The following is a 23,671-nucleotide window of genomic DNA, read 5'->3' as shown; positions in this document are numbered from 1 at the left end:
TTTCCGTCCTTTCAGCTTCTTTGATAGTTCTTTCAGAAATCCACCATCTTTTAGCTTCTCCCGTTAGTTTGAAAGCAGAGTATAGAACCTTCTGTTCATCTGTGCAATTTATATCGCGGAATATCTCCTCAATGTCTTGGATCCAGTCTTCTGCTAAGGTTACGTCGCCCCAACCATTGAAGGTGGGAGGATGCATTCGATTAAACTGTTCTATGGTCCATCCCCATTCATCATTTGTCGCATTCATACTCGATACACTTATTTCCCGACAAGGAGGTGACATCCTGACAACCTGGATTATTAAAAATCATTACAAAAATAAAGGGTTCGTACAAAATAAGCAAATAGTGGTAATAGTAAAATAAACATAAATACGTATAAAAATTGTAAACGCAGTAGTAACTATATAACTCCAGACTCTAAACCTTCAATCCTGTCAAAAGCCTTATATGCGGTCTACAAAACCGAAACGAACCTCAATCAACATGAGCATCTCAGATGATCTATAAAAATCTTACCCTTCAAATTCCATAAGATATCTTGCCTAACGCCAGAAACTTCTAATACCCTAAGTATAGATAAAAATCACCTCCTATAGTCCACAAATGTCTACACCACCACTCTGAAAATTATTTCCTCAACGTCATGATCCAGTGCCTACAAAATTCTAAAACCTTAACTCTATCAATCACCTCATTGTAGTATGCAGAATCTCAAACCTGTCTTTGATACCAACTGTAACACCCCGATCCCGGAGGTCTAGAGAGTTAGCTCTTAATACTTAATATCAACTTCAATAACACAACTATAAAATCCAAAAAATTTCATAAAATATTAATTCATTTACTCAACCCAAAAATCTATATTCCTTCAGAGGAACAACAAAGAAATTCTCAGTAACATAAATTAAAACTCTCCAAAGACTCGAAAATATCCGTAATTCATCAAATCAAAATAATCGAAATAAATCAATTTAGTAAATACGACTCTCAAATAAGCACTTGTACCTTCAGGCACTTATTCCACTACGATCATCATATCTTACTAAAACTTCCTACTCTTGTTCTCCAGCCGAACCATCAAAATTATCCGAAAAATATATAAAGATAAGGGGTGAGTTATCAACAACTCAGCAAGCAGAGAACATATACTAGTGTGTAAACATGAGCATTTACAGAGTTCAAAATACAGAATCAGAGAATTTGTTTTCAAAATGCAGTGTCAAAATATGTTATCAAAAATATTAGAGCGAAAGTTCAAAAATATTCATAATCAAAATCCCTTTGGCATAGCATAAACATCACATCACATCTTATTTTATCATATCAAAACAGATATCATGTTTAACCCCCGTGGTAGGGTTGTGCAAACCCTGGTGGTAGGGTTGTGCAAACCCCAGTAGCTAATCGAGCAGAAACAGAATGTGAATCCTTCCCTTATTCATTCTCGGAGCCTCGAGTGTGTACATAGGAAAGACCACGTAGAAAACCACTTTGTGTTCCAAAGTGGGTGCACCAGAAACAGAAAAGTTTGTACCAACCCGAAGAGAGGCCACAGTTTTACACCCGTGGAAAGGTCAGAACGGAATAGAAACAGAAACAGAATGTTATGCCAGAGGTTTTCAGTAATCACATCATATCATATCAGAGTACAAAACATCTTCAGAACAGAACAGAATCAGATCATAAAAACATAATTTATGCACAAAATTACATATTTGCTCTCTTTTGCACAGTTCAGAAAGTAGAATGTCAAAAATAAGCTCATGTCTACACCAGTCATGCCAGAAAAATGCTTTATTCTTAAATAGTGGTAGTTCAAATTTCTTTTCTTGGCAAAATATGCATACTTCTCAAAAATAAACCCCAACCCATTTTGTTTTTATGTAAAATCTAACATATAAACCCCGCTTACCTAGACTTCTTAGGTTTTTCAGAATTTTTCTCAAGAATGCCGAACAATTAACAACTGTCACCTATAAGATAATCGAATAATTCCCGTAAATTTCCGATCAACCACGTATTTCGATATTTAAATCTAAAAGACTACAAGAACTTATTTTAAATCCACAAAACCTAAAATTATCATAATCCCTAAAATATCATCATTTTCTAAAACCTTCAATATCCACTTAATTTAACTCCGACTATGATATAAAAATCTAATCTATTTACTATCAAAATCAAATTATAAAATTTAATACTAAATAATATAATTATAAAAAAATATTTTAAATTATACATCAAAAATTTAATAAACTAGATCATAATAAAAACAATACAACATTATTGTTTACTTACCTTTGAAAGAAACAATTTAAATCAATTATAAAAATTTCTGTATTTAAGAGTTTTTAGAAAATTATAAAATAAAAATGATGCTCACTTTTACATATTAAAAGTTAAGACTGACTAACATGACTTGTAATTAAAAGGGTAGCATTGTAATTATAACTCAAAATATTTACTACCCTACGTAAGTTTACGAGGACCATTTGAATACTTAGGCTAGAACACAAGGTGGCATCGTTGAGAATAACGGAGGACTTACCGAGAGATGGGGAGCATGATGGCGGCAATCTGGGCAGTTGTCTACAGTGGTGAGGACGGTGGCAAGACACTGGTTAGAGAGAGAGTGATGAGCGAGAAAGAGGAACCTCACGTAGAAAAAGAGAAAGAGAAAGAGATGGAGAGGAGAATGGGTGTGTTCTGTGAAAGCTTACCGAGAGGAAAGCAACAAACTTGGATGGAGTGTAGCGCCCGACGAAGCTCTCAGTGAGGTGGCGATGTCATGGAGGAGGTTGGCAGCGTAGGGTGGCAGGTTGGTTGCACATGATGGGGAAAACTACTTCCTCTGTTTCGGGGGTAAAAAACAGAGTATTCGTGGGTGTTTTTCCTTCAACGGCTGGGCAACGGTGGTTGGCTTTCCATGGTGGTGAGGACGGGCTGGAGGGTGGTGCACTGTTTGCAAGAAGGAGTTGCTGGCTACAACTTCGTGTGGTAGGGCAGTGACGTCATGGAAAATACCGTGCTGCGTTACAGGCTTGGCTCGTTTGTGGCAGTGATTAGGGGTGCTACACGGCTACGCTGAGGGGGAGGGCTCGCAGTGATGAGGAGAAGTGGGCTACAGAAGGGAAGAGGTTGGGTAGTGGGGGTGGTTCACGGTGGCAGCTCAAGGCTGGCGGTTGGATGTGAACATGCTGATGGCAATGAACGAGAGGGAGTTAAAGTGGTGTGAAGGCGCAATAAGGCAGGTTGTGGCAGCCCTATTTGAGAGTTTCTTCATGCAACGGGCAAAAAGAAAAGAAGCCCTAGGCGACAGTGCGTGAAAGCGTATAAAGTGGATTTATATATGTGATGGAAACCCTAAGGAAACACCAAGATGAAGAAACATGCAAGCCTCGGACGTGAGGAATATAGGGGAGAAAATAGATGGAAAAAAAAACTTGCGTGAACTGTGAAGTTAACGTGTGAAAATAGGTTATTGAAACAGAACAAAAACAAATCCCCGAAGCTGAGGGAATAGAGGCGTACGTGCATGGGAGTGCAATCGTGCTTTGCGGCGAAAAAAAATTACTAACTCAGTTGGTTTTAATGGTTTAAAGACACGGGTGTGGGCTTGGGTCTTGGTCTTTTTCTTGAGTCATTGATCACGACTCAATTTCAAAAAATAATTCCACTAGTCCAAAAATATATATAAAAAAAATGGGGATTGACTCGGTCCGAGTGTTACATAGCTGGTATAGAAGAAATCAATGGCTATTTTAATACAACAAGCTCTCTCTAGAGGAAATATTCAACCGGGTTTTGAGGTAGCAAAGGATAGATCTCGGGGTAGCATGAGTACTAGATTTAAATGGCAGCTTCATCCAAAATGTGCTTTTAAACTTAATATTGATGGAGCCATTTTTCATAAACAATGATATGTTGGAATTGGTGTAGTACTTACGGACTATGCAAGGGAGGTCATCATGACAGCAACAAAAATAGAGGTAGCAGTTCGAGAATCTTTTGATATAGAATTGTTGGCTATCTTTAGAGGTTCACAATTATGTATACCACTTGGATTACAGCATTTGATCATTGAAAGTGATTCTCTCTTAGTGGTGCAAGAAGTTCAAGACTTACAACAATCTGATTCATTTTTGGGAAATTTGGTTTTAGATGTACGATAGACGATGCAAAGATTTCAGAATTGCACAATAGAGCATGTTTATAGATTTTCAAATGGTGCAACTCACACACTTGCTAGATATGCAAGATATGTTGATGATTTAATGGTTTGGTGGAGTTTGTTCCCCCTTGTATTCAACAAGTCATTTGGACTGAAAAGTCTATGTAATTTTTCAGTTTATGATGAAATGAAATTATGTCTTTCCTATAAATATATATATATATATATATATATACACACATACTTGGTGTAATAAAAGGGGGGGATCTGGTACTATTTCTGAAAGATTGGATAGGTTTGTTTGAAACCTATCATGGTGCCAGTTGTAAGAAAGGGCCTCTGTGATGCATGGCTCTGTAGCCTACTCAGACCATCTACCTCTCTGGCTAGAGTTAGAAGGTGTTTCAAAAAGGAGGGGTTGGAATAAGCCCTTCAAATTTGAGGTTATGTGGCTTGGTGAGGATGACTGCTCTAAGATTGTGATTGATACATGGAGGATGGATAACTCTCAATGTTGTCTGTAAGGGGTGATGGATAGAATATCTGGCTGTGGTTCAAAGTAATTCCAGTGGAATAAGGCAAAATATGGTAAAGTCCATGTGTTACAAGAGGCAAAGAAAAGGCTCAACTTTGAACAGAAATGGGATCCAATGGGGCGAGATAAGGAAGGGGTTTCTTCAGCTTATGAGGAAGTTCAAAAGTGGTTGGAGAGGGAGGAGGTTATGTAGAGGCAGAGGTCAAGAGCCTTGTTGTTAGCTGAGGGGGATCAAAATACAAAATTCTTCCATGCAAAAGCTTCCCAAAGGGAAAAACAAAAGAAAAAAAAGGAATAGTATTTTGAAGTTGCAAGATGATAATGGAACTTGGCATGAGGGGGAGCAGTGTGATAAGCTTATCATTAACTTTTTTCTTCTCTTTTTATAGCTGCAGGCACTCATGATGAAGCTTATATTCTGGACAAAATGGATAGGAGGGTCTCTGACTCATTGAATAAGGAGCTCACCAAGCCTTATACTAAAGAAGAAGTAGGGAAGGCTTTGAAGCAAATGCATCTCACGAAAACTTCTGGCCTGACATTGGTAAATTAGTTACCTCTGCTGTATTAAAAGCTCTCAATACTTGTGATATCCCTCAAGCTATTAACCACACTTTCATTACTCTAGTTCCAAAGAAAAAGAGTCATTTGAAAGTTAATGACTTTATGCTAATTAGTCTCTGTAATGTGGTGTATAAGTTAATTTCTAAAGCTATAGCAATAGAGTCAAAACAGTCTTGCCTTCTGTTATATTAGATTCTCAGTGTACTTTTGTGCCTAGAAGGTTAATAACTGATAATGTCTTGGTGGCATATGAGGTGCTTCATTATTTGAGGAAGAAAAAGGTTGGAAAGAAAGGCTTTATGTCCATAAAGCATGATATGAGTAAAGTATATGATAGGGTGGAATGTGACTTTCTTGAGTCTGTGTGAGAAGACTGAGGTTTCATTCAAAGGTGGTCCAGCTTTTGATGAGGTGTGTGAAAAGTGCTTCTTTCTCAGTTCTTATCAATGACACTCCTACTTGTCATATTGTGCCCACAAAGGGTTTGAGACAAGGGGATCCCCTCTCACCATATTTGTTTCTAATGTGTACTGAGGATCTAGTAAGTTTGTTGAAGGATGCTGCAGTTTCACAAGCTGTAACAGGTATACAAATCTGTTGAGGGGCTCCAAGATTAAATCACTTGCTCTTTGTAGATGATAGTGTTATATTTTGTGCAACTGATGTGGATACTATTAGAAGATTACAAGTGTTGTTGAAACAATATGAAGATGCTTCAAGACAACAAATAAATAAGGAGAAAACTTCTATGGTATTTAGCAGAAATGTCAGTGAGGTCAAATAGAAGGAAATCATGGACTTTTGGGGTACTACCCAAGTAGATCAATATGAGAGATACTTGGGTCTCCCTCCTATGGTTGGAAAGTCAAAAAATCATGCTTTTGCTGATATCGAGCACAAAGCATGGTTGAAATTACAAAGTTGGAAAAAATCTATGTTTTCTCAAGAAGGGAGGGAAATTCTGATAAAGGCTACTAGCTTTGGCTATACAATCATATGCTATGAGTTGCTTTAAACTCCCTAGTAAGCTATGTACTGATTTTGAGAATGATGACCAGATTTTAGTGGGGTAAAAAGTAAGAGGAGAGGAAAGTCCATTAGGTTAGCTCGACTAAAATGTGTGATTCTAAGTATTATGGAGGATTAGGGTTCAAGGAGTTGGGGAATTTTAATATGGCATTGTTGGCAAAGCAAGGATGGAGGTTGTTGCAAGATAAGGACAATCTTTTTCATAAAGTCTATAATGCCAAATACTTCCCTAAAGGAAATCTGTTGGATGCTACTCTTGGTATGAATCCTTTTTATGCTTGAAACGGGATTTGGGAAGCAAAAAATTTTTTACTTAAAGGGGGCAGAAGGAGTGTTGGAGATGGCTGTTCTATACATATTCTAAGGGATTCATGGATTCTTGGGATTCAAAGGCTGGAAGATGAGTCGGCTAGGGGAAGTCTGCAGCGCAGTGGGGAGTTGGCATCACTGGATGGAAATGTGGCTAGTTTGACTGATAGCAGCACTAAATGGTGGAATGTAGATAAGGTAAGAACTCTCTTCAATCCAAAAATTGCAGAGGACATCTTGAAGCTGCATCCAAGTTCTTCCAATGCAACTGATAAATGGATATCAAAGCATGAGAAAAGTGGTATCTTTAGTGTGAGGAGTGCTTATAGATTCTTTAAGACATGCTCTGATCCTAATAGGGGTGAAACCTTGACTGTGGCCAATTAGAAATCATTTTGGACTACTCTTTGGAAATTGGAAGTTCCCCATAAGGTCAAAATCTTTGCTTGGAGAGCTTGTAAGGAGGGTTTCTGATTAGTAAGAAGATCAATGTGGATGGCTAGTATTGTTTCTGTAAAAACTAGTTGGAAGATTTACCCCATGGTTTGCTTTTTTGTCCTTTCATTTATGATTATTGGGTGAAGAAGTTTCCTACCTTACAACATGTTGATCATCACAGGACTTTTATGCATGTGGCAATGGATATTAAAGAATATGGCTCCTCTGAAGACTTTGTAGAATTTGTGTTAATGGCATGAGGCTTCTAGTTTAGGCGAAACAAGATGGTGCATGACTAGATTTACTTACCTCCCCAACAAGTAATTGGTTTTGCTCTCTTACAGAAGTATAAAACTGAGCCAAAGTTGCAGATACAGAGGTGATACCAAAAAGTGGTTCATAAGTGGTCTCCCCCACCAATTGGTTTCTTAGAACTAAATGTAGATGGGGCATTGTTCTTTGATCAGAAGAAAGCAGGTGTAGGGACTATCTTAAGAGATTCTAGTGGGGAAGTGTTAATGGTAGTCAATAAAGTAGAAGGTGAGGTATGTGAACCAGAAAGCATAGAGGAATTGGCAATGTTCAGAGGTTTACAACTTTGTGTGAACATGGGAATTGATAACCTCATCCTCGAAAGTGATTGCTTGTTGATGATTGAAGAGGTTAATAGTGGAACTGAGTCTTTAACTCCTGAAAGAACACTGGTGTAGGAAGTTAGAAGGCTAATGCAAGGCTTTAAGGAATGCAAGCTACAACATGCCAATAGATTAGAAAATGAAGCTGCACATCGACTTGCAAGACATGCACGGAGTGCTATTGACATGCAAATTTGGTGGCAGCTTGCATCTTCTTTTGTTGAAAATGCTTCTTGGAGTGATAAACAGTTTTTGTAATCTATTTATGGTTTGTTTCCACTATGAAATGAAGTTGTTTTCCTATAACAAAAAAGTGTCGCTTATGTCCACACGAGCACGAAGAGAAAGCCACAAGTAGGGGCGTAACTGGTCCGGTTTGATCCTGTTTTGGACAAATTTTGGGACCTACGGTATATACCGATTTTGCATTTTCAAGAACTAATACTGCACTAGTTAGCCTCTTAATCCGGTATTTCCAGTTTTACCTGTTTCGATACGATTCGTTCTGGTTTGGTCCAATTTTTAATATATATTAAATCTCTAATCTCTTATATATATATATATATTAATATATATAAATATTAGTAATACACTAATACTATTAGCATATAGTAATACTATTTGTATAATACTATTACTATATGTTAGTGATAATATAGTAATTAATATACTAATATATATTAGTATTACTAATATATTTATCAAAATGAATATGTTAAGAATTATTAAGTTATAAAATGTAATTAATATATATTTTATATTTAAAACATATAATCAAATAAACAATTCTGCTACAAGTACCCGCTGTTGGGTACCTATTGCAGAATCAGCTGGCGACGTCAGCCTTTATATTATTAAAAAAAAAGTACAACTCTGTGTCACTTTAAACGAAGAACTTTGTGTCACTCTCTTACTCTAAGGTCTTCGGCAAAATATGTAGAAACAAGAAAAACCCTCCTCCATGGTCGAGGCTAAAAAGTACATCCTCATCGCAGGTGGGAGCTTGATCTCAAACTTCAAGATCCTCTTCCCCATCCTCAAAACTAGAAGAACCGCTGTTTTAGTATATGGGTTCGTGTTTGCTTTTATTGCTTTCACTGTTTTTTTAGCCTTCAATCCCTTGTCCAACTCTGCCTCTCCTTGATTCATCAACATTTTCAGTGGTAGTAGTACCAATAGTAGTACGGGTTCAACAAGTGACTCTTACAGATCTCAATTCTCTTCTATTTTCTCAAACTTCTTCCCTGACAATTCATCCGCACAACAACAAGTTGATAACTTTTCTTCTCCTCCACAACTCATAACTCATCCCTGATATTTTGCATCTCAGAACTTGTCTTCATCGTCTTCATTCCTTGGCCAAATGCTCAGATAGCTCATGCATTTTAGCTCGGTTGCTACAATAAAAGATATTCTCATTGAAAAATTTTAGGTAACATACCAGAAGAAGAAATTCTATCTTTACAAATAAAAAAATAAATTTTTCTTTTCATCTTCCGCTTTCTCGGCAGCCAAACAGGACATCAAAATCAATGCTATCACAACTAGAGCCTCAAGATTAAAAGACTAGCCATAACTCAATGAATTAATTTTCTTAAAGAAAGAAAAAAAAAATCTTCGTACAGATTAAGGGCTTCTAAAATTCATCAAATCTAAAAAAAACCATATGCAGATGCCAGCTACACATACATATCAAATAACCAAAACCGTAATATATATCATAGATAACATATCGAATAAGTACAAACATATTTTACCAAAAAAATAAGGAAAGACATCGTTGTCACATAATTTTGAGATTCAGATAAAAAAATAGTCTGATAAAGAACAAAAGCAGGAGAGAGAGAGACAGAGAGCTGTTGATCTGTGAAAAGAGAAAGTCAAAGAGAGATTTGTTTTGCGAAGAATTTAGTAGGGGATGGGAAGGATTTCGTGGGCGAGAAGTAGAGAGGTCGCATGCTTTTGACGAAGGGGAGGATGAGATTTCACAAGTTGAAACGAGAAGTGTTTGCACGAAGGGGAGGCTTGGATTTCACAAGTTGAAACGTAGCATTTGTTCTGGCATCCACGTGGAGGCCCGTGTACGCGAGGGGTACCCCTCCCGTGTGCAAATAGCTTTTTTCTCAAATAAATGTTCATGTTTAAGATTAAAATTTTATATTATAAATTATAATATAATATTATTTCATATATAATTATAATCTATAAAAATTATATATAATATAAAAATTATTATATATAATATTAAAAATTAATTAAAAATATATAAATATATAAACCGATTTGGTCCGATTTCATTTCGTCGGAGACTAGTTCTTTCATTTTAAAAATTAATCATAATTGATTTAGTCTCATTTTAAAAAACATAAAACTGAGACTAAATCAATTATGATTAATTTTTAAAATGAAAGAACTAATCTCCGACGGAATCGTTCCAAAACTGGACCGCATTAACTGATTCGATCCGATTCGAATCGATTTTCCGATTGTCTGATTTATTTTTACCTAGCCACAAGTGCCTTAAGAACTCGGTCCCAAGAGATGGAGGGAGAGATGCGGTATAGTGATTGAGAAAGAGAGCTTAGAGAAACGAGAGAGAGAGAGAGAGAGAGAGAGAGAGAGAGAGAGATGGGTTTGGAGTCGGTAGGAGATCTAGCCCTCCATGTTATTCTGACCAAGTTAGGCCCTAAAGAGACGGCCACAGCTGCGTGCGTCAACAAGAAGCTTAGGTCGTTGGCGTCCGAGGATTCCCTCTGGTTCAAGTTCTGCTCTCAAGATCTCCATCTCAATCACCCTCTTGACCCTCTCGGAAACTCTACCCCGTCTTTTAAGGTTCTTTTTTTCCCTTTCTCCCTTATCCGTGGTTTGTTCATTCCTAGCTACTCTCTTGTTTAATGGTTGTGCGTATTCTTTTTTTTTTTTTGGCTTTAAATTATAATTTATAGTTAGTGGAGCAGCCTTTGGGGGGGGGGGGGGGGGGGGGGGGGTGGTGGAGGGGTTGGGGTGTGTATGGGGTTAGTGTGAATTGTTGATTCCATCTTATGTTTTCTATGAGGGTTATTGAATTACGAAACATCGTGTCCAACTTCCGCAGTCGGAAAATTATGTAAAATTTATTAGGATATTTATATATATGCTCAAAGTTCTGCTTGAGGTCTCGGAAAAAGACGATTCTTAGCCCAATTTCAACACCGAAGTACCAGAGCATTAGACGTATAGCCTGCTTACTAACCGAAAAAAAAAAAAAAAAAAAAAAAAAAAAAAAAAAAAAAAAAAAAAAAAAAAAAAAAAACGACGGCAAGGGAAATGTTTTGAATTCCCTCATTTGATTTTATTGATTACCCAATTGACAGCAAAACTATTAGATTTCATTTTCATCTAGAGGGGTCTTGGGGTTTTTCTTTACTCGTTCGACGTGAGAGATGGTTTGGTGGACCTTAGTGGTTAACTCTGTACCTTCCTTTTCAGGAGTCGTTTGGATTGAGAAACACTCTCAACCTATCTCATCTCATCTCAGCATTTCAATTTTTCCAAATTCTCATACAAAATATAATAAACATATTCAATCTTTTCAAATCCCAAAATAATAATAATATTAAAAAATAATATTCTAACAATATTTTATTCAACTTTCGTCTAAAACCATTTCATCTCATCTCATCTCACTATCCAAACAGCTCCTCAGTGTGAAAAATTGCAGATTACTGAAATGCATATATGGAAAAACTCGTTGACATGACTGCCTAGGTCAAATTCTAAGGGTTCTATGCTAGAGGTTTACTATCATGTATTGCTCACTCCGTGTCTTGAGCTAAACAGGTATGCTAGTAGACGACCCCATTAGTAGAGTCAATTTCAGGGGGGTCGTTCAAAGAGTTTTTAGTTCCTGTCATAAGAAATAGCTTATGCTCGACTCAAGTTTTTGGCTTTCTAATATTCATGAGGAGCACGAGTGCTCAAGCACTTAATTGGATATAATGGAAGCCTCTGCTCCCACCTGGTCCTAAGAGAAAAGATTATCATTTCCATTTTTGGGTTACATACAGTTACTTTTGTATGTCCCGGTCTGATCGTTCTCCTCCTATTGATATCAGGTAGTAGGACCTGGGCTTGAATCCCAGCAGCCACACATATTTTGTAAATAAATAATTTTTTCTTCTCAAACTTTTGTATGTCCCGGTGCAGTGAACTCCTTTTTGCTCGTTGAAATTTTATTGCTGGTATCAATTTTTGTTCGTAAGAACATACGTTCAGGTTGCAAGGGAAAAACAGTTAATTTAATGTTCTATTGGGTTGTGCTATATCGTAAAATGATTTCAACTGAGTATTTTTCTGGAATGACCTCTACTCTCTCTGTCCCCAGGTGTCTTATCAATTATGGCGGGAAGCTTTCAGCATGTATCCTTGGCTCCTGGTCATGAGAGTTAATAGATGTTGGGGCAGACTTAAGAACTGGTTGGACATTAATTTTCCAGAAGCAAAAGCTACACTATGCAAGGGTGTATCAGAAGCTGATATTCAAGAGTCGGAGAGAATCCTGAAAGTGAAACTGCCTCTACCCACAAGGATCCTCTACCGTTTTTGTGATGGTCAAGAATCTTGTCTCAAACAATCTTTAGTAAGTTCACATGGAAGCTCATTGGGCCTCATAGGTGGCTATTCTTTTTATCAACACTTTGTAAATGTGTATTTGTTACCTTTAACTGAGGTGATTTTAAAAACAAAGGCAATTGTACGTCGTCCTGCTTTCTCCAGCAGATCAAAGTATATTGTTGTGGCTGCTTCTTCCACATATGTTGAAAAGTTCTTTTTCCTGAACTGTACCACTGGTCAACTCTATGTTGGTACTGCAAATCTTCCAACTCATGGAGAAATGATTCCATGTGTACCAAATGCATTAATAAGTTCAGTGCACGATTTCAATGGTGATCAACAGCAGGATGCAATGCTGCTATGGTTAGAAGAACATGTACGTCGCTTAGAAAATGGAGTAATTAAACTCCGTGAGGAAGGTGGTTTCAAAAGTATTAATCTGTTTCCAGAGGACTCTCCACTCTGTTCCACTGCTATAACCAATGGAGTTAAAGTAAGTCAAAAGATAAGCTTGCATATTTTAGCTTTCCACGTGTTTGTTTTGCCATTGTGAGAAAAACCATAGTGGCGCATGACACATCCTACATAGATGAATGATGAAATTTGACTTTGTTATATAGGCCCTGGTACTGACATTCATGTTCTCTAGGCTGCACTTTAGTCATGGAAAACAAAGCTGTAATTTGGAAACCTTCTTTATTGCCCTGCTGCATAAGGGAGTTGGTGTCTATGCTGTATGATCAGATGGCTTGATAGGCTACAGACTGTTATTACTTTTTAATTTTTCTTTTAAACGTTAGGATTCCTTGGCTGGAAGTGAATTTCAGGCAAGTTGAGAGCTATATCTACTAGTCGACAGATAACATGATTTTTTTGGTTTGTTCTGGTTTCTATGTTTTTGCATGGAAACTAAAACAAATGATTAAATGAAAATATATTTTGACAGTTGAAATATAGTTTTTGTGTTTAAAAGATGTTTGGATTTTCAAGAGGATCAGCCATAAAGGTTCATATTGCTGGACATTTTGAAGAGCTGCTCTTGGAACCTTTTGAATGGAGGCCTAGATTATTAGATGGTCTATCTTTTAAGGCCATTGATCAGACTAGTATGGTTTGGTTGGAGAGGCCCTTTGAAGAGGAAGAGGTACAACAGGTAGTCAGGTAAATCAATAAAGACAAAGCTCTAGCCCCTAATGGTTTTACTATGGCTTTTTTTCAGACTTGTTGGGAGGTGGTGAACGAGGATGTCATGCAGGTTTTTCATGAATTTTTTACTTTTGGGAAATTTGAGAAGAGTTTAAATTCTACATTTATTGCACTTATCCCTAAAAAGGCTGTTACAATAGAGGTGCAAGATTTCCAGCCTATTAGTCATGTGGGCAGTATGTACAAGATAATCTCAAAAGTCCTTGCTAATAGGATGAGTACAATTATGGATAAAATCATCTCTAAGTCTCAAAATGCATTTATTAGGGGTAGACAAATATTGGTCTCGGTCCTTATCGCTAATGAATGTTTGGATAGCAGGATCAAGTCAGGAGTTCTAGGTATTTTATGCAACTTAGACATGGAGAAGGCCTATGATCACGTTAATTGGGAATTCCTTTTTTATTTGTTGAGGAGATGTGGTTTTGGGGAGAGATGGAGGGTGTGGATGAGGCATTGTGTGTCAACGGTTTGCTTCTCAATTTTGGTAAATGGTGATCCCATGGGTTTCTTGAACAGTTTGTGGTGGTTGCTACAAGGCGATCCACTATCACCCCTCCTATTTGTTATTTTCATGGAGGCTCTAAGTAGAATGTTGTCGGCTTTAGTGGAGGGTGGCTTTTTCTCATGTTATTGGTTCTACCACTATTTCGCATCTTTGTTTGCAAATGACACACTGTTATTTTGTGAGGCAAATCCAAGTTATATTCTATCTTTAAAGGCTATTTTGCTTTGTTTTGAAGCAGTCTCCGGGTTAAAGATAAATCTCTCTAAAATGGAGATGGTTGCTGTTGGTAATGCATGCAATGTCAAGGGGCTGGCTAACATATTGGGCTGTGTGGTCTCTTCGCTGCCTAAGAAGTACCTTGGCTTTCCGTTGGGAGCATCATCCACAACCAAGACCATTTGGGATAAGGTGCTAGAGAAAATAGAGCGTAGGCTTGCTGGGTGGAAAATTTTGTATTTTCTAAAGGGCGTCGGATTACACTAATAAGAGTACCCTCTTAAACCTTCCCACATATTTCTTGTCATTATTTCCTCTTCCTGCTAGTGTTGCCTCTCGGATTGAGAAGCTTCAATGAGATTTCTATAGAGTGGACTTGGCGATGAGTTTAAGTTTCATTTAGTTGGGTGGGATAAAGTGTGCTCTCCCTTGAGGGGTGGTGGATTGGGGGTTTGCAATGTGAGGACCTTCAATAAGGCTCTTCTTGGGTAATGATTGTGGAGATATAAATATGAGAAGGAAGTATTATGGAAGGTGGTGATTGATACTGAGTATGGGAGTATGGGGGGGTTGGTGCTCTAATGAAGTTAGGGGGGCATATGGAGTGAGGTTATGGAAGCATATCTGGAAAGGTTGGTGGTCTTTCTTTGGCAACACTAGGCTGTGTATGGGGGATGGCAATAGAATCAGTTTTTGGCATGATAGTTGGGTTGGAGATATGGCTCTTAAGGATGTCTATCCTTCTATTTTCATAATTGCACGGGAACAAGATGCTTTGGTGGCTGACTTGCGGGAAATGACTAATGGTTCGCAGCAATGGAATGTTAGCTGATTGGGAAATAGGGGGAGGATCACACTTATCAATAGCACTCTACCCACATATTTCTTGTCTTTATTCCCCCTTCCGGCAAGCATTGCATCTAGAATTGAGAAACTCCAACTTGATTTTCTGTGGAGTGGACTAGGTGATGAGTTTAAATTTCATTTAGTTGGATGGGATAAAGTGTGTACCACTTTGGAAGCTGGTGGGTTGGCGGTCTGTAATGTTAGGTTCTTTAAAAAGGCTCTATTAAGGAAATGGTTGTGGCGTTATAATCATGAGAGGGAAGCCTTATGGAAATGGGTGATTGATGCGAAGCATGGGAGTGCAAGGGGGTGCTGATGTTCTAATGAGGGGAGGGGGGCTTATGGTGATGGGTTGTGGAAGAGGCAAGGGTGGGGGGGGCTTTCTCAAGTAATACTAGGCTGTGTTTGGGGGAGGGCAGCAGAATCAGCTTTTGGAATGATGTATGGATGGGAGATACGGCTCTTAAGGATGCTTATCCTAATATTTTCAGAATTGCAAGAGACAAGGAAGTTATGGTGGCTGATGTGAGAGCAGTTAGACATGGTTCACAGGAGTGGAACATCAATCTCACTAGGGAGGCACAAGATTGAGAATTGAGTGTTCTGGTGGATTTTTTCAGCTTCCTGTATAACATCACTGTTGCAGTTCTAGCTGAAGAAATGATGGAATGGAGGCCTTCTAAGAAAAGTAAATTCTCGGTATGCTCGTTCTATGATGTACTTACAGCTCAAGCTAGGTCCAATTTTCCTTGGAAGAACATATGGAGGAGTAAAGCACCTTCCAAGGCTGCGTTTTTTGTTTGGGCAGCAGCTTTAGGGAAGATACTAACCATGGATAACCTAAGAAGGCATGGACTTATAATTACAGACTAGTGCTGTATTTGCAGAAATAGTGGGGAAACGGTAGATCATTTACTCTTACATTGTGATTTTGCAAGGGACATATGGAATTATTTCTTCAGCAGATTGGGATTAGCATGGGTAATGCCGGGAAGGGTGGTGGAACTACTAGCTAGCTGGAGAGGGATCATAGGGACACCCCAGATTGCAGCTGTGTGGAAGATTGCTCCTATTTGTATTTTCTGGTGCATTTGGAGTGAAAGAAATGATAGATTTTTTGAGGATCATGAACGCTCCTCGGAGGAATTTAGGAGTTTTTATTGGAAGACTTTATTTACGTGGGCCGTTGCTTTAGAGTTAAATGGTCTCAGCTTCCATGATTTTTTTTGTAACAATTTAATTTGGTGTACTCATATGTATACCTCCGGTGTACTTGGACTATGCCTATCTATATCAATACAATTACTTCTTACTTATAAAAAAAATTGAATTATGCTTACACTTACTGAAGTTAAGATTCCTGTAACTATTTTTCACGTATGCATTGTATCTTGTACTATAGGGAGGCCTCGTTATTGTTGAGTATTAACTTTTGTATCTGGCAACAGTTATGGTTTATGAGGGTGTCTTTTCTCTTTCTTCTAATATTTTCATTGTCATAATATAGTCATTTTTAAAGCATCTTGTGACAAGAATGTGTTGGCTTGGGTAGAATGTAGTAGCAGTTATGGTGTGATTGGTGTTGCTAATCACATTAGAGTACAACTACTGTTGTCTTCCCTTTTGTTTTATGGAAACTAATAACAGATGATTATTTTTTTAAGGTACGTGCTTCTGCTGTGTTTGTCCCGGAGTCTGCTGATCTTCACAACGAGAATGAGATGTATACATTTTCTTATTCAATCCGCATGTCCCTTCTGCCTGAAGGATGCGTCATTCATGGAATATGCTTCAGTTCATGTCAACTGCATCGAAGGCACTGGATCATCCGTGCTAATGAAAGTGTGGTATCTGACGTGAATGGTGAAGCTGTAATAGGAGAGGTAGAATTTCATACAATAAATTATCTTGTATAAGTCCCCATGCTATTTAGTGTAAACTTGGTCTGAATGGAAAATCATAATTCCTTTTCTCAACGAATCCAATAGCACTCAGTTTCTCCATCTTTTTATGAATTTTGTTAAGAAAGAATTTTGGGCACCAATGTGAATTTATGATATGCACAAGCTTAGCATGAACTTCAAGCAAGATTTTCGCTGTATATAAGTTGAATTTTGCATAAACAACATCAAGAATATAATGCTCATGAAAAAGGCATGTGTTGGTGATTGATTGTCTTGAAAAGTTGTAAAATAATCTATTGACCATCTGTTGCTTCATTGTGAGTCAGCTACTGCTTTATGGTCTTCTCTTTTTTCTGTATTTGGAGTGGGTCATGCCTTCAGGAGCCTCGAGGAGTAGTGAATTTCTTGGGCGTGCTTGTAAAGGCAGTTTAGTAGCTATCATTGTGAAATTTTATAGATGTTGGTTCCATCTTGTTTGATCATGTGTATTTTGAGAAAAAGAAATGACCCAAGCTTTAAAGACTCAGATTGTAGTAGGAGAGCTTAGGGCTCTTATCTTAGGGCTTTTGTTCTGATTTTTCCTTTTTCCTATTTGCGTGTCTATTGTATTCTTCATGTGTACTTGGTTTGCACCTCTTTTTAAGTTTCAATGAGATCTATCTTGCGTATCATCTTAAAAGAAGAATAATATCTTAATACAATATCCAAGTCTGCATAGAGTTTGTGATTTTCTAGGCCTGAAATACAATTTGGGACAAAGGAGGTAGAAATTGAGCTTTAAGCTTTGGTAGATTAATAGGTAGAAGTGTATCTCTCTCTCTTTCTCTTCTTGCTGTCAACTCTTTCTGATGCAAAGGTCCTTTCAAATTTAATCTCTGAAGGTGTTGCCTTCTGACAGACATTCATACAGCATTTACCCATGAAAATGCTTAGTCAAGTGACTAGCCTTTTTTCTTTTGGCTGGATTTGACCTTACGATAGCCAATTAAATTATGAGTCGTGAGTTTATTGCAGTGAGTAATGTTAGATATAGTCCTAGAATGCGCAAGCCTCATGCAGGCCATTTGAAAAAATGGGCTTTTTCATGTGGGTCCCAGGTGTGCACCACTTTTTTTCGAAGGGAATGCGTGGGGCTTGGACCCCCTAGAACTGCACAACTCATTTTCCTATTGCATTTGCATTTGCATGGTAGTTAAACCTATCTTGCATCCGGTCTTTGATTTTGCATCCCCCCCATATTATATAAATGTCTCCTAAGACGTGAGATTTAATGGTGTGCCTTGCCTGTAAGTGATGAAATTGAAACTTCGATAATAGAGGGTAGGAAACTCTTGAGCAGTGCTCCTGGGACAAGGTTAAGCTAGTGGGGCTGGTTGAATTGATTTTCTAATTGGCAAAGATAGGAACATAGATCTAATCTGGTCTTCTTGGAGGTGATGACTTGCCGAAAACATACGAAAACTTCTTATCCAAGGGAGTACTTGAATCACAAAGCTTAACTCTCCTATTTCTTTAATGGACCAGAATATATCATATTCTCCAGTCTGGGGTCAAAATTTGATGATATTTTAAAAAAAAAATTATTTTAGTGATAACAATCCATCACTTTGAGTTGCACATCTAACATCCCAGGCTGAGGTCATGTGGAAGATGGAGTTAAATCGGGGTTGGAGGCTGAGCTGAGGGAAACCTCAGCCCAGCTCAGCAGGGACTGATTAACAGCCTCGACATGAAGTGAAGCAGAAAAATGACTAGTTGTTATGACATGACAAATATCGATCTTGCCTTCTTAGTTCTCTTAAACATCTGTGGTTGTATTGCTGTTTTATTTGATTTAGTGTCAACTATGCTCAGAAGTAGAGTACTTTCTGGGAAGTGTCTGAAATCTTATTATTGTTTTATGTCTTTGCAGTTCCCACTATTGCTACCTGGTGGGAAAGAATTTGTTTACGAGAGTTGCACGCCTCTACCAACTTCTTTGGGCTCCATAGAGGGCTCTTACACATTTGTCCCTGGCAGGTACTCCTTATACCCATCATTTATTCAAGTTATATTTCTTTGGATATGCCTTAAGTCTCCATATGAAATATGATCCCATATGCAAGTGGATAAAACCTGTTGCAGATGAAAGGAGGGTCTTCAGTACTTCCTTTGGTTGAAGAATTGCATTTGTGATAGTCAATAGAAATAGAATGACAGTGGTCATTTCCTGCCTAATAGGGGCCTAAGGGGGTGATTGCACTACTGTCCTTCTCCCCAGCTAAATAACTTTTATTAAGTTCTATTAATGATGAAAAAAGAGGAAGACATAATTCGGAGTAAATGGGGGTATACATTAGATACGCCTAGTGACAACAAGAGAATAGAATAAGAAGACTCTGGAAACTAAAACTAGAGAGACCTATTAGTGAATGTTTGTATGGAAGATTTTCTCGAAAAAATCTGAAATTATTAAGAAAATTTTTTTAAATGAATTTTATTGAGTTTTGTGAAAGTGGCATGACCTCTAGAAAATATGTATCAGTTGAGACGGTTTTTGAAATATGGTTTTATTGAAGATTTGTAAAAGTAGTGGGGCCTATTGAAAATATATTTGCGAAAAAAATTTGCTTTTTGTTTTTTGTAATTTTTTTTTTCTTTTTTGTATTGTTGTCATGGAAATCGAGGTAAATGATCAAGTGGAATTCTTTCTGAGAAAAAAAATTATAATTAAAGTTGAATGAAAAAATGTTTTAAAAACTCTCAAGAATATGGCCCATAGGTTGGCTACCATCCATTGGTAAATGCAGCAGAAAGAAAGTCTCGAGGTTTTTTGCTGTCCTTGAGGTGTCTTCGAATCTTCGGTCATTTCTCTCTCCATATGCAACACATCAAACAAACCGGGATCATTTTCCACTCACTATGTTGGCTATCAAACCACCCCTTCAAGAATGTTAATGGATCTACCCGTCTAGGCATATTCAACTTGGTCCAAAAGACTATAAACAGTTTGACATGGTGTGGTTGCAACCTAATAGTAGTGTAAAAGAGGATCCACGGATTCAACATTCCTCTTGCATATACAGCATCATTCTACTTTCATTAACATGTCTTCTATAGGATGTATGTATACAAGAGGAACACCTAATTAGAAATATAAACAAATATAAGGAAATCATGAAAATCAGCTCATGGTAAAGAAACCGAGTATTGAAGAGAGACATTTTAAACTTTCCCATCATCCACTCACTATTCTCAAAAGTTTCTATAATTTCTTTCTTTTCAAATGCACCACACCAGGCAAATAGAAACCACCTTCTATATTGCTGCAATTTGTGAGCTGCCATATAACCCTCTCCAACTTGCAATAAGATCTACTATCATTCTTGGCATTTCCCAATTTAGTCCAACTCTACCAAAAGTTTCATCCTACAAGACTTCATAATGGAGTAAATGATGGTATGCAGATTCCCCCTCTTTTTGCACATTCAACACCAGTTTGTCACAGTGATATGACATTTCCGTAGATTATCCATGGGGAGGATCTTCCCTGTGGAGGCTGTCCAAGTGAAAAAAAAACAATGAGAGCTGCTGTTGAGGGAGGAGCCTTGCTGCAACACCCCCCATCCTTCGTAAGGTCGAATGCTACTAATTTTTTAAAACACGCTTAGGAGCCAGGGATAAAAGATTCCATAATTTTAAAATAAAACAAAATCAACTTTTTTAAATACGAAATACTAAAAATTAAAGATCATCAATGGAAGCACTTGTTAAAACAATTCGATGCCTTGTGCTTAACAAAATAACTTGTTAATGAATAAAAGCATAAATCTAAAATCTTCAGAACAGTCTAGGCCTTTGGATCGACTCCCTAAGTCAAGTCCCATCATGCAGCATTATACTCACATTGACCATAACTTGGGGTGGTTAAAACATTTAAAGCATACAAAAATAAGTCGAATACTTTATAAGCAACACATCGTGCAGTAGAAATATCATAAATAACATAGGCTTCTCTTTTAAGACATTGTGCATAAAACATAAGACATTCATTATTTCACGTAGCATTTCATACATCATATCATATCCGTCATAACTGTCACATTCGTCGTTCACCCTCACACAATTACCCCCATGTGCTGGTGTTGGCAGTCGTGATGATCATGATCTCACCTGTTGGCCTCGAGTGAGATCCTGTAAACCGTTGAAAGAGATTGTTGTCATTAGGTGCATAGCCAATGAGCCACTCCTGGCGTTGTTCTCTGCCCCTTAATCTATGGTACCATAATCCGTTATCAGTTATAATTTATCTGTCATCAATTATCAATACTACGCCAATCTTTTGGTCATTCAATAACATTATTCATGCTGTCAAATTCATTCCCATTCACATACTTTCATAATTATAGGCTACGTAAAATGGGTCAATCAATGAATCGGCTCTACATATAATAATATTTTAAAAACCATGGCATTGGCAATGAAGTTTTCATTTATAAAACATGTTCATGATTTCATTTTGAAAAGATGCATTCTGAAAAGAAATGATCATATATACTTGCATACTTTAGAAAACATGTGTCATGGTCAAGTGCGTGATCATATTACTTACCTTGATCCTTTCTGCATAAAGTAACTTTGTGCAAATTTTTCACAAGAACGTCACCTGTGTACATGGGCTATGCCTATTGCTATCAATAAAAGTTTCTTGCTTACCTATAAAAAATCGTAAGCACGTCAATAGGCATATATATATAAACATGTCATCACATTAACATTATACACAATTAAGCAATAATTTCTAAAATCTTTCCTAATGAATCTATTATTTCTTTATGTTCTAGATAATTTCTATCTTCATGATTTATGGCATCTAGGCTAGCATTCTACTCCAAAAACCTGCCCAGTCATATGCTCTTAAAAATTCAAGCATGGTATCCATTCTGTCATGCAACCTGTGGCCCTCTAGCTCTTTTCTTTAACCTCTATATCGTGTTTAATCTACTCTATCATGGCATACGCATCTTTCCTATCAATCTTCAACATTCATGCCCTAGATGGTCCTATCTATACCTTGATGCCTTCATGCATAATTCAACATGTAAATTTCGTGATATGCAAGCCTAATCTATGTATGCAATTCAAGAAACATGTAGGGAGGAGAGATACCTTGAGAGAGGGAGGGAAAAGTGAGGTTTGTGGTGTCACAAGGTGGCTGCCATGGGGATAGGGTTGGCTTTCTTCAATTTGGTTTCAACTATGGTGTAGAAGGGTTGGCATTTAGCAAGAAAGGAAAAGAGGAGAGAGATCTATTTTTTCCTGATTTTAATTTTATCAATTTTAAGTTCAAATAATTTTGAATCTTATCTTATCTTGAGGCCAAACACTGAGCTAAACAGACGAATCTAATCAATTTAAAGGTTGATCTACTTGAAATATCCAAACTAATAGGCTCTTGGCATTTTGATTTCAACAACATAGACGGTCATCTGTGACTTGGGTTTAACTTGTCCAGAATAAAGTGCTCAAAGGGTAATGTTTTAACGAAAGTTCATCAGAGCAAAGCAAATGACACTACACTGTCATGTTTAGGTCAGAGTTACATGTATGCAATGGCGCATATCTTATGATTTTAGCAGGCTGATCTATATTATATGCATGTTTGCAACACACACACACACACAGACACATGTTAGAAGTCATAGGCAGCGCCAAAGCCAAACCCAAGATAATTGATGGTAAATCCTACCCAAAAGAGTGTTGTTTTTGGATTTCGTTTCCTGACCTTTTTACAGCAAAACACAAAGTAAAATAGTTGACTCTACTTTCTTTCAATATACTCAGCACACAGAAGGTGTCATTCAGTGACCACTTGCCATCTATTAGACGGCCTATGAATGTCATTTTGACTTGATGTGTGCATGTAGGTTAAAAAACCCAAAAGGTGCTCCATTTGAAGTTGAAGTAGCAAGGGTTCCCCTCCAGTTGCCAGACTACATTTTCTGATACCTGCAACTCGAGCATAATATGATTTACGTATGATGTGGTTTTTGTTAAATATTTATGAAAGCTTTTAGCTTTTCTTGGATGTTGCCTATGCGCTAGTATTGTGTTGTGCAGCTACAAACATATGAATGGTCGTTATAAGTTGCATGTCTCGTTTCTTTATCCGGAGTTGGCTCCGAATATATGAAGGATTTGTATTTTGTACTTCTTTATCCTGTGCACACTCAGTCTCAGGATTAGTCGAGATGCTGTCCCAGACATCTGATGCCAATAAATAAAAAAAATAGCTCCAAATATATGAAGGATTCGTATGCTTAGAAGATCCGCATGCTATATATCAATTCGAACGGCTTGATGTGTGATCTGGCATTCTGTGTTTGCCAACGGATTTCAACTATAATCTCAATAACCGTAGAACCAACTTTGTCAGCTATGGGATTTCGAAAACTGGCATATAAAACAGTTGATCTATTTATAAACTTCACGTAAAAAAACACACATGCTCAAATTTATACCTCGATATTGTCGAGTAACAAGATTAACTACCAACAAGGTTGAGATCTAGTTTGAACGGCCAAAGGATGATCTAATCTACTTCTAGGACAGAACCAACCTGAGTCATGTAGGAACTCCCCTGAGATTCCTTCCTCCTTGCCAAACTTTTTTTCTTCCTCACTATATGCAATTACACTTGGGCCTTGTTTGTGTAGTAAGGTACTCTTATATATTT

At 37.5% G+C, this 23,671-nt stretch overlaps 1 protein-coding gene across 1 annotated transcript; it reads left to right on the top strand.

Annotated features, from left to right (window-relative positions):
- The first annotated feature begins 10,197 nt into the window (after nucleotides 1-10,197).
- LOC121246234 (F-box protein SKIP16-like) lies at nucleotides 10,198-23,213 on the top strand. The gene is made up of 6 exons (XM_041144322.1): nucleotides 10,198-10,515; nucleotides 12,047-12,769; nucleotides 16,717-16,935; nucleotides 18,869-18,975; nucleotides 22,863-23,006; nucleotides 23,048-23,213. Exons 1-5 carry the CDS (start codon nucleotides 10,312-10,314, stop codon nucleotides 22,939-22,941), a joined length of 1,332 nt encoding a protein of 443 aa, XP_041000256.1. The 5' UTR covers nucleotides 10,198-10,311; the 3' UTR covers nucleotides 22,942-23,006; nucleotides 23,048-23,213.
- The last annotated feature ends 458 nt before the right edge of the window (nucleotides 23,214-23,671 follow it).

The sequence above is a fragment of the Juglans microcarpa x Juglans regia genome, chromosome 1S (assembly GCF_004785595.1).
Source record: "Juglans microcarpa x Juglans regia isolate MS1-56 chromosome 1S, Jm3101_v1.0, whole genome shotgun sequence".
Classification (NCBI taxonomy): Eukaryota; Viridiplantae; Streptophyta; class Magnoliopsida; order Fagales; family Juglandaceae; genus Juglans; species Juglans microcarpa x Juglans regia.
This window is presented reverse-complemented; position numbering and strand designations above follow the sequence as displayed.

Excerpts from the sequence above, each read along its gene's own strand:
- LOC121246234 (XM_041144322.1), top strand. The coding sequence starts at position 10,312 with ATGGGTTTGGAGTCGGTAGGAGATCTAGCCCTCCATGTTATTCTGACC. Across the intron at positions 10,516-12,046 it reads ACTCTACCCCGTCTTTTAAG|GTGTCTTATCAATTATGGCG; the intron begins GTTCTTTTTTTC and ends CTCTGTCCCCAG. Across the intron at positions 16,936-18,868 it reads GTGAAGCTGTAATAGGAGAG|TTCCCACTATTGCTACCTGG; the intron begins GTAGAATTTCAT and ends ATGTCTTTGCAG.